Below are 11,665 nucleotides of genomic sequence, written 5' to 3'. Positions count from 1 at the left end.
CTTCACAGAAAAGGAGAATGTGGAGATCCAGCCCCCTCGTATATCATACAGGCCCTTGAAAGACAGCCCACAGCGCTTGGCTGTGGTCTTGAATACATGGAGGTCATGGACAACGGGGAGCAGGAAAACGACGGCATGTGATGTGGGGTGACATGACAGGAGCCAAGCTGCAGGGCTGGAGGAAGGAAGAGCTTGGGGGCAGGTGCAGTCTAAGAAAAGAGTGATAAAGATCTTTATTTTGTCCATCGATGAGTGTATTCCTCAGGGGACAAGAAATGTCTGCCTGAACGATCATTGCGCGCAGGATTAAGCTGAATACAAGGGGTGTAATCATAAAAATTAATTTTATCTTCGCTCTGTCTTTAGACTTTATTCCAAAGGTACAAGCTGGCAGTTTTATAACGTTTTTTTTAATGACTCTTCATCAATAAAAATTCCTGTGGTCCATCTAGTTGCCAAAAGTCTAAAGTGAGAGTGGCGAGGAAATGGCCATGGAATTGGCCGTGGTGTAAGACGGTTGGCTCTTTTCTGGCCCCGCAGATGTTTGAATCTGACTTTTTTTCTTGTGATCACTTTCCAGAATGGTTTAGGGCCCTTAAGTAGGAACATTCAATTTCACGTCTCGGGACCCGAGTGATGTCTTTCTTTTCTTTCCTTCCTTCTTTCTCTCGCTCAGTTGCTCTCCCCAGACTTCAGCTTAGGGAGATCCATTTCTTGTGGCTGTTATTGGGGGTCCCACCATTCCTATCTGCCAGTCGCTTGGGGAATGTTTTAAACACCTCTCAGCAAGCTCTTTCTCTTTTGCACTTGCTCCCATGCACAGCCTCTGCTAGGTTCATAGCCATCGTTCATTTTTTCTTAAAATCATTTTATTGGGGACCCGTACAACCCTTATCACAATTCATCCATCCATCCATCCATCCATCCATCCATCCATCCATCCATCCATCCATCCATCCATCGTGTCAAGCACACTTATACATTTGTTGCCATCCTCATTCTCAAAACCTTTTCTTTCTACTTGAACCCTTGGTGTCGGCTCCTCATTATTTCACCTCCTTCCCTCACCCCCACTCCCTCATGAATCCTTGATCATTTATAAATTAGTGTTATATTTTTTCATGTCTTACACCGACTGCTGTTTCCTTTTACCCACTTTTCTATTGTCTGTCCCCCTGGGAGGGGGTTATATGTAGATCATTGTGATTGGTTCCCCTTTTCTCCTCCCATCTTTGCCTTCCTTTCCTGGTATTGCTACTCTCATTATTGGCCCTGAGGGGTTGATCTGTCCTGGATTCCCTGTGCTTTCAGCTCTGATCTGTACCTGCCTACACATATAGCAATCATTCATATGCCTTTGTTCTAACAAGCCCAACATTACCATTTCTTCCACCTGGTCTGTCAAGCTTATCGCTCATGCTTACACAGTACAGACCGTATTCCCAACACTGCATAGAGCTATAGAAAGCTTCTAGCTCTGAAGGGGGTGGGGGCAGAACCTGCTGTTCTTTTGCCTTATCAAGATGTCCACTTACCATACAGTTCTCTCTCAGGAAACCCTTACCACAAATATGTTTGTGGCTCTCATTCTACGGACCCCAAATCTTTTACCCTGGATAATGGACGAAGGGCTTCAGATTTATCGGCAACTCACTTTATTGACACCCTTCCCCAGTTTATAGAACATACTGTTCACGACCTTCAGGTTTGAGATCTCCCCGCTCCGTTTATGACACGTCTTAATTTTGTTGCCTGCCAAAGCTTGTAGGACACAGTACTTCTCTACCCAAGAGATTGGCTCTCGACATTCTCAGTGTGAGTCTGGGTACAAACCCTTCAGGAGGCCAAGCTGAGATCCCAGGGCTGGCGGTGTCATTGGTGTGCTCTAGCAGCTGGAAAGGAAAAGGCATATTTGACTGGAAGGGGGCTTGCCTTGGTTAAAAGTTTCCAGCTGAACAACGAACTAGAAGTTAGCCATTCAGATTCGATGGCACTGAGGAAGAAGACAGTAGTGATCTGCGTTGTAAAGAAAACTCTGTGACTCAGTTCTACTCTGAAACACCAGGGTGGGGCGGAGGTGGGGATCGGTTGGAAGGGACTCAATGACAATGGGCTTTGGTTGGTCTTCGTCCGCCTACATGGTAGGTTCAGCACCTGAGTTTTCGATGGCGAATTCAGAGCTAAACTGTCGTGGGGAATTTGAGAATTTAAGCCTGTCAGCATGCACATACTCTGACTTATAGTTAAGAGGGTCATTCCTGAGAAGGCATCAAGGCAACAACAACAAAAAAAAGAAAGAAAGAAAGAAAAAGAAAGGAAAAAGCCTTCGTTTTAGTACTTATTTAGTATTTGTCCATGCTGCCTTCAAATTCATGAATGACACACTGCAGGAAGAGGGAAAACATTGCAGAACAATTGTTCAAGGTGATCTGCATTTTCTTCTTTTTTTGAAGGTGGTGGAGAAACTTGCCGACCCGGAGACAACGCTGCTGGTTTACCTAAGAAGAAAGTGTATCCTGACTTTGGAGTAGCAGGTGGGGATGAGGGAGAGGGGACAGCAGAGACCCATTCTGGGGCTCCTCCATCATTTCACAATGACCAGGAAGGAGGTGATGGCTGCAGAGGAGGGAACGCTGAATGAGGAGGAGTCTGGGCCTGTGTTCTAGTTGTCGTCTGGTCCTCACTAGCTGTGTGCCCTCGGGCAGACATTTGAGTTCTTTGGTTCGGAAATTCTCAGCTGTCCAACGAGAGGGCGGATCAGGATGCTGACTAAGGTTTCTTCCAGGTAAGACTAGTACATCCCGGGTTCTAAAGTGAACTATTCAGGAAGGCCCTCCAGGAAGGAGAAGGGTGGGGCTTCCTTAGGTGAACTCTGTTGAGCAACAAGAGAAATAAAGGTTTCCAGGTTTCTGCCTGGGTGGAGAGGAAAAAGCAGGGGGATTGTCTTTGTTGGGAAAGGGATGTCTCTGGTGGAGAGTTGTGGAGAAGTCTGCTTAATGAGGAAGCGGCATGGGGTAGAATCTGCCCTCTGACTTTATAAGCAACAAGGACACTCACCATCTACAGGATGAGCTGCCTCTGGCTGAGTCCTATGAGGCTAAAGTCAGGCAGGCATCCCTAGTCTTCTGATACAAACCCTATCTCCCACAGCACTGTCTACTTTCCAGCTGGGTCTATAATTCAGAACTCTCAGACCTTACTCATGATTATGAAGTTCATTAATGGAGTTAACAGGTTACAATTCAGGCAAGAAATGCTCAACCTCTCGGTCTGGCCTCTACTATGCTTGGGCAATGTTACAAAACTCTTTTCAGACTGCTAATGAATGCCCAAGGGGCATGCCACTCAACTCAAAGCCACCGGCTCCAGCTCCATGGGTCAGCAGAACCAACTCTCCAATTAAGTACCAGAGCCACCCCATTGCCCCAAAGGACTCCATGCACTTGCTCTGTGGGCCCGGAAGTCCACCACTCTGCCTCATGTTCTGCCCCAAGCCCCAGACCCTTCTTCTGCTGTTGCTGCTCCTCTGGGGTCAAGGCTGTCATCTCCTAGACCAAGGACATTCAATGAGCAGGAATTTCAGGGTCCAAAGAATGTGCTGCATTCCTGGATCTTCTCTCTTGCTTATAGTAGTGACCTCTCTTCTTGTTTCTGAGACAGCTTATTTTATACCCAGCAGGGTGGCCATCCCAATCACTCCTGTTAGCAGTCGCTCACAGCTGCGTCACAATCCAACCACAATGCTCCCCCAGCCCGATCAGGAAAATGAAGGTTGTTTGTGGGAGTCACAGAGGCTATGGATAGAAGTGATATCCATAATTCACTACATTGCAAGGTGTGATCCGTTGTGGATGTGACAGGTACACGGAGGCATTGGAGGCAGGTGACTCTTTAGAGAGGTTACAATATTCTTCACTCGAGTGGCGAGGGCTTCTGTAAGATCCTCTATACCTGTTGGGATTTCAGGGTATGGAAATAGTCTGAGAACCTAGAAGAACACCGTTTGAATGCCTTCACTGTTCTATTGATGTGGTGCCACCAGAAATGCCACCTCTGATAGGGTACAGACCTAGATGGCGCATATGTCAAGAAACAGTAGCTTCATATTTTGGATTAAGAAAAGTGTCTGATTTTATAACAACACCTTTTTTAACTGACATTCATCTAGCCAGATTAGGGAAAATAATATCTTAGGACATTGAAATTGCTCCCCAGATGTGATTGTCAAGAGGCAGTGTGAGCAGGGTGTACACCAGATCCGGTCAGATGACAGTGTTGGGCTCCTAACACTCAAGACAGCACGAATCCCTGGGTTATCTTGTATGGTACCATGGTGCCAGTACCATACAAGATGCTACTGCTAAGCTGTGTCTGTTTGTTTTTAATATGACAAGAAATTGGTCCAGCCCCATCTGCTAACCACATTATGGTGACGGTTAAACAGGCACAGGGGCGTAAGTGCTTTTCCATTATAAGATGCTAGCTATCTCGTGACTTATTTGTAGCTTGGACATTATAAGTGACCAGGCAATTATAATCTCAGCTCCCTCTGACATCAGTGCGAGCCAGGTGGCTTGGAGGCCTGAAGCCCTCAGCAAATGCCAGTAATCTAGTCTCTGTGTCTCAGAAAAATACCCGTCACCATCATCGCTTTTCTCTAGAATGGCCTGGGAGGCACTTTCCAAACTGTGAAGGATCAGGTGACCTCTTTCTCCCAGGAGACCTAAGTGGTGGCTGCAATCCTGAACTAGGATTGCAAAGGGCTCTTCCATATCCATCTTCCTAGGCTATGGGCCGGGTGTTCAAGTGATCCTGGTTCCAGCCCTAATTTTGGTTCCTGGGACTTCATCAACCCAAATGGTTCCCAGTGAAAAGCTGGGTCTCAGAATGTCCCAGGACAGGTCAATCTCCCATTGTGACCCGAGTGCTCTCATTGTATAGAGAGGAGGGCTGCCCGTGATGGGCTGCCTGAGTCACGTGAATGACTTGCTCAGTGAGACCAAGGGCTGAGGACACACAAGACCATGTCTTGAAGACTCTGTTCCCAAGGGAAGTTTCCAGAACTGGAAAGCCTTAGCACTTGAGTCCCAGGGGAGGATACTTAGGTGCTGTCCAATGGACTCTGTTGCCTTTCCTTTTCTGTCCAGTGGAGTTGGCTCACTCTCTTCTCCCAGAGCCATGGGCAGCCTCTCTGGGTAAGAAGGTGTGAGTTGGCGAAGGGCCTGAGCCTGGGTGGGCAATAGACGACCGTGTCAAGGCAGCTCTGCCCAGTCCTTGCCTGCCAGGGCACCTTTCCCTACATCCGTGTTCCTTAACCCTGGACCACCCAGTGGGACTGAGCGGCACCAAGCTTGGCTGCGGAGAAGGGGGCTGCGGGGCCTGCACTGTCATGCTTTCCAAGTATGATCGTCTCCAGAACAAGATCATGTATCCTTTGCCTGCTGGCTGATGTCCCTCCCGGATGACAGCTGAATGCGGGGGGCGGGGGGGAGTCAGCATGAGTCCGGCTGTGAGTGTGTGTGGGAGTGTGTGTGCTCAAGTGCACGTGAATCTCTGCCGGGTTTGGTAGGTTCTTTTTTTTGTTATTGTTAGCTGGGATAAATTCATATATCAAATCATTCCATAGTTCAATCACGTCCAGCAGAATCGGACATTTGCTACCACCATCAATTTCCAAACATGTTTTTCCCTCTAGGGACCCCTGGTCAGCATTACCCCCTTCACCCTACCACCCACTTTTTGTCCCCTGCCCCCAAACCCTATTCCACTTGTTGACTCTATAGGTTCGTCAGTCCTGGTTTTCATCCCCCCCAATGAAAAACAAACAAGCAAACAAACATGTACCGCAACTTTAAGAGGGCGACTCCCAACGACATGACACTCCTGCGATACTCCCTGGTAGGTTCTGATTGTGGGCAGAAAAGTTGGAGAATGATGACTTAGGAAGTATCTTCTGGGCTTGTAAGTATCGGCAAGGCTGTGAACTGCTGATAAGATGACTCTTCTTACATTCAGGTTCATCTCATTCCCTGCAAAACCCTTTCATAGTTCTCCATTGCTCCCCAGCTAAGGGCCAATCGCCTTGCTCAGTGCACCGTGTGCCCCAGGATTCCTCTCCAGTTTGCTTTTTCACCGATGGGTCCAGCACTCCGTTCACTGAGCCTGTTGTCAACTTACCAAAGCTCCGTCCCTGTTAAGGTTGTGGCCTTTGTATCAGGCCAGGCTTTCTTGAGACTGGAAGGTCTTTTCTTCTAAGTCTCTGTTCTCCACCAGGCTAACCCTCCTGGGAGGCTTTTGAAGGTCAAAGATCTCATTTTCTTCACCTTTATCTTCCCAGCCCTCAGCATAGTGCCTGGCATAGAGTGGGCGCTTAATCACGGATGTGGATCACGTCGATGACTGGGTGGTGAATGCAGCGACGAATGTGAAGACGTGCTGTGTCAGGGACTAGTGTCTTGTGTTGCTGGGGATTTCCCACCTCTCTTCTACCTGTAAAAGAAGGGAAGAGTACAGGCAGGTGAAGGCAGAGACAAGCCACTGCAGGTTCTGGAGGGTTGAAAGGATCTTGCAGAGGGAGGGGCGAATTTCCGTGCTGGGACCCACCACGAACTTCCTCTTGATTTTGCATCTAGACCAGGGCTGAGTACGAGGCAGCTCAGGTGACCCTGGCTGGCTGGCTTGCCTCCAGCTCAGAGAACTTGAGTGTACTGATATCCAACATGCCAAGACTCTGCAGGGACTCAGGCTTCCCCTGGGAAACCGCTTCCTAGCTTTCGAAGCCGGAGTCAGGTGTCGCGGTAAGGACACCTGTGTGTGGGAGTTGAGCGTACTCTACAGTGATGGGAAAGAAACCCTCACAAAGTCTCAGCCACCTTGCACCCAGCGCTACGTGGGTGACCTGAGTGGACAATGGAATGACCTTAATGTGGGCTCCTAGACACTTCTCTGCCAATGCCTGTCTGGCCCCCATCTGCTCCCTGCACCACGTGGCCGTGACGACCGTGGAAGGGATAGGGAGCACCAAGCCAAGGCTGCACCCTGTGCAGGTAACCCGAGGCACGCGGGCTGGGCGGCTGGGGTGCAGAGCCACGCAGTTCCCGTCAAGGCTGCACCCTGTGCAGGTAACCGAGGCACGCGGGCTGGGCGGCTGGGGTGCAGAGCCACGCAGTTCCCGTCAAGGCTGCGGATTTGCTTGGGTCTTGGGCTGGCTGTTTTGTGGTCTGAGCCAAGGAGACAGGTGGCATGGCCCCGCCCCCATGTCCCCTGGGTGCTGAACCTTCACACTCTTTCCTGGGGAACCTAACACCACCTGTGTGCCAATGGCACTGCCCTGTGTACCTTCAACTGCAGAAATTGTATTCATGTTTCCACCTGGGCGCTTGGCATCACTCAATGACTCTCTGATTTCCAAACTTGACTGGGTCTTATTTTTTCCACAAACTTCTCTCCTCCCTGGTCTTCCTCCATCTGCACCAATGGCAGGACTGTCTCTAGGTAGCTCCCTAAAGATCAAAATCTGAATGTTGTCCATGATTCATTCTTGTATCCACCTCTCCCAGCCCATGAACAAATATAGTCCTACAAAACCCACTACAAAGCCTTCCTTTTGTCTCAGCCTCAACCATCCTGCTCCCTCGCCTCTCCCTGCCAGCGAGTCAGTGTGGACTCACAGCGATCCCCTGTGGGTTTCCAAGACTGTAACTGTTCACGGGAGTAGAAAGCCCAGTCTTTTTCCCACGGAGAAGGTGGTGGTTTTGAACTGCTGATCATAGGGATCGCAGCCCAACTCATAACCACTACTCCACTGGGGCCCCACCTCTCTTGCCTAGACTACTCTAGTATCCTGTTACCCCTGCCTTTACTCTCACCCAACACAAGCCACTCCCCACCCAGCAGCCAGCATGATCACATCTGTTCCTTACAGGAGAGAATTGCCAAAAGCCATGGCTCCCAGTGTGGATTCTGCACGCCTGGCATTGTCATGAGCATGTACACGCTGCTCCGGAATCAGCCTGAGCCCACCATAGAGGAGATTGAGGATGCCTTCCAAGGTAGGGGTCTTTGGGCGCAGCCTGGGAGATGCAATAGCCCTGCAGGACAGGGCAGGGCCAGGCAGAGAGTCAGGAATTGGCTATGAGTGTCTAGTGCTGGTATAGACTCTGGTCACCCAACCCGGTGGCTGTGGGCTGCTTGAGCGGCAGCTGTCCTTTCTTTGGGAGAACGCCTAGGAAGTGTAGACACCAGCTGGATTGCCTGCCTCTGTGTTCATTTTCCTGAGCTGCCTTCCTGTCCTCTCCCAGCGACAGAGCGGAGTCAGCCCTGGGTGGCTGGCACAGGAGGAGAGAGAGGCCAGTGCTAGGACTCCACTTCGTCGAAGCACTTAGAAGGACAGGATTCCGCTGGGCAGAGGCTGCCTCTGAGAAAGACAGCCAGGACCCCGAGCCGTGGGAAGAGACTGGCTTGCCCACTTGACCTCTTGCGATAGGCTGAGAGTGCAGACCTTGCGTCTGTTTCTCTGGATCGAGTATGGAAATCTCCTTCTTCTTTCACCATTGTGACAGCTCATTTATTCAGCCTGTTTTACTAACTCCTACGGTCTGTGAGGCACCAAAGGCACAGGAATGAGAGACGCACTGGCCTCCCCACATCCCCCCCTCTCAGGGGATGGGCTGAGAGCTTATAATACGCATTCAGGAGCACTTAGGAGGGACGCCTGGCTCAGTCTGGGCATTCTAGGGAGGCTTTCTGGAGGAAGCAGTGAGAGTGTATTAAATACATGGATGGAATAGAAGGGGCAGCAGGAAGGGGGTGGGGGAATGGGGACCATCCTGGCAAAGGAAACAAGGTGCCAAGACACAGTGGTAAAATATTCCCCCCGGCAGAGGGATTAGGCACGTCACAGCTCCCAACCTGCTCTGGGGCCTGCACTCACACTGTGGCATTTTTCTTGGTCCCCAGGAAACCTGTGCCGCTGCACAGGCTACAGACCCATCATACAGGGCTTCCGGACCTTTGCCAAGGTAAGCCCTGCTCCCCAAGCAGCGACACATAGGCTCCTCAGCTTGGAGGGAGGCCAAGGGCCTGCTGCACTTCATGAAAGGAAACAGAGAAGATGACCAGTTAATGAGTCCCTTTGTTGGGGGCCTTGGCCACTGGGAGTGGGCTCTGCCTTTGGTATTGGGCTGGGCATGGGCAGGGGTCCTTGTTGATGTCATGGGGGGCATTCCTGCCACCGAAGGTCTGCAGAACCATTTGTGGAAGAGGCGTGGTGCCCAATCGTTGACGTCCTCCAATGCCTTGGGGCTTGGTAACTTTTCCTTGGGTTCTGGAGCGCTGAGTCCAGGTCCAAGTGCTGCAATGACTTTTAATGAGCACACTCCTGAGTCCGCACTTGCACCGCTTCCTGGTGGCCCTCTGCCATTGGTACTCTACTGGACTTCGAGCACTTGGGAACTCCTGCAGAGTCCAGGCAATTGAGTTTAGGAAACTACAGCCAGGCTTTGCTGATATGAACCCAGACAGACCACCGCCATGTGTCAAAGAACACAGAGAGCTATACTCTCCTCTCTTGGCAGAACCTCCTAATCTTTTCCAACTGAGTCAAGTCACTCCTCACTGCCATCAAATAATCTCGTTTCCACTTGACTCTGGATGAAGGGCAGGATTATGGGAATTACTATTTCCACTGACCCCCTAGGATTGGCGCTGCAGATGACAGACCAGTCAACCTGGTTCCGAAAAGGTTCCAGTCAGGAAAACCCCGGGGAGCTGTTCAACTCTGTGACAACGGGGCGTGGGGGTGGGGGTAGAGGGTGTCACCATCAGTCAGAATCGACCGGGCTGCTTGGGTTTGGGTTTCCCGGGCCGTGTGCATGTATGTGTGTGCTGGTTTGGGTTAGGATGGGCACATCTCAGCCAAGGAGGCTGCAGCTGGTACGGCAGCATGCCCCGGGGAGGCAGTGATTGACGAAGGAGCAGCAGGCGCATATATAAAGGACAACACAAGGATAAAAAACATAGTTGGAGCCTGTACACCGGGGTTCAAGGGCACCTTCCATCACTTAATGGGTTCCTGGATTTGGGAAAACTCCCTTGTTTCTAAAGTGGGAATGATGCTGATACCTGCCTTGCTGTGTGGGCTAAAAATCCCTTCTTGGAAAGCCCTCCGAACCATGCCCGACACGTTGTAAGTATTGAATACGTGGCCACTGTGAATGCTGCTGCTGGTACGTTTCCGCCATTAGCCCCTCTCTGAGCTTCACTCGTTCACTGAAAACAAACGGCGGTTCATCTTTCCCACCTGCTTACTTCAGGAGGCTGCTCCAAGAGACAGAATCTAGCCTGCCTTCCTGACAGTATGCTCCTTCCCTGGTTTGAGGGTTTCTCTCATTAAAGAGGCTCCTGCTTTCACTGCATGTCAGCCCCTCTCTCCCTCTGACTGTCCACAGCCCCCGAGGAGCCCCGAGCAACCAGGACACCAACACAGTGCATTCTGCAGCTGGAGCCTGCTGCGCACAGGAGACTCCCAGGCCTTTGTACAGAGCCTCTGTTCGTTCACTCATGTTTGAACCCCGCACTAACAAGCGAGGCTGTCTAGTTCTGTTCAAAGCACACACAAGAAAACATGTGAGGTGCCTCTGCTGAGGCAGACACGGTGTCCACAGCTGGAAACCCCAAGATCCCTCCAGCAGCAAGGAAGGGGACAGAGCAGCTCTGAAAACAGGCACTAAGGACAAAAACACAAAACCCACTGCCACCGAGTCAATGCTAACTCACAGCGATTCCCCGGCAGTAGGAAGCTCAGTGTTTCTCCCTGGGAGCTGCTCGTGGTTTTGAACTGCCGATCAGGTGGATCACAGCCTGATGAGAAACCACGACACTATGACATTTCCATAGGAACAGGCACAGGATCTGAAAAAGCCCAGTAGGGTTCGTCCTCTGAGCCCAGGAGAGATGTCGGGAGGGAAGTCATGGGCGTTCTCTAACCACAGCAGACCTTGAGGGCAGCAGCCTTCCCAGATGGCCTGGCAATTCCCTGCGTCATTCCCTCTCCCAGAGAGGCAGCTTCCATGCATGCTGCTGAGAAGAGGTGCCCTGCTCAAGTGGAACCCCTTCCTTTGTCAACACAGATGGGAGGGGCAAGGAGAGATGGCCGAACTAGAGCAGCACTGGGTACCCAACAGATGCTGTGGATGCAGGAGGGGTCTCTGCAGCCAGAGGGACAAGGCAAGAGAGGGGTCTTCTCATGCCGTCACCTCCTAGTGCTCACAGGGACTCAAAGGCCACCGTCACAGACCTGGGAAAGCTTTCGTTTCTCAGAAGGCTAGTGGATGGGACACAGCCCCAGGGACATACCAGTGCTACATGGGGAGCCCCCTGGCTCTGCAGCGGAAGAGCTGCCCTCCTCCAGCAGCAGCTCCTCCAGGACTGCCCTGCCTGCCCTGGGAATGTGCCAGGGCTGTGCCTCCAAGTGGCCCCACTGTTGACCCTCAGCGCGAGGCTGTGGTTCGGAAGTGGCTCCTGCCTTCTTGGGGTGTATCTGTCAGGCCGACCCAGGTGAATACACCCCTTGCTACTTTGCAGTGCCCTGGTTCTGGAAAGCAGCAACTCTGGGTTTTTTCTATTCTCTGTTATTGGCATTCAGGGGAAGTCCCCACCCCACGGA

General features: G+C 51.2%; 1 protein-coding gene across 1 annotated transcript in view; it reads left to right on the top strand.

Moving 5' to 3' along the window:
* The first annotated feature begins 2,108 nt into the window (after positions 1 to 2,108).
* XDH (xanthine dehydrogenase) overlaps positions 2,109 to 11,665 on the top strand; it is a 54,642-nt gene continuing 45,085 nt past the window's right edge. Inside the window, exons 1-6 of the mRNA XM_075536072.1 lie at positions 2,109 to 2,141; positions 2,454 to 2,511; positions 5,331 to 5,427; positions 6,938 to 7,046; positions 7,925 to 8,051; positions 8,959 to 9,020. Of these exons, the coding sequence (XP_075392187.1) occupies positions 2,109 to 2,141; positions 2,454 to 2,511; positions 5,331 to 5,427; positions 6,938 to 7,046; positions 7,925 to 8,051; positions 8,959 to 9,020 (486 nt within the window). The remainder of the gene's footprint in view (positions 2,142 to 2,453; positions 2,512 to 5,330; positions 5,428 to 6,937; positions 7,047 to 7,924; positions 8,052 to 8,958; positions 9,021 to 11,665) is intronic.

This window comes from Tenrec ecaudatus, chromosome 17 (assembly GCF_050624435.1).
Source record: "Tenrec ecaudatus isolate mTenEca1 chromosome 17, mTenEca1.hap1, whole genome shotgun sequence".
Classification (NCBI taxonomy): domain Eukaryota; kingdom Metazoa; phylum Chordata; class Mammalia; order Afrosoricida; family Tenrecidae; genus Tenrec; species Tenrec ecaudatus.
The sequence above is the reverse complement of the archived record's forward strand: the minus strand, read 5'-3'. Positions and strand labels throughout refer to the sequence as shown.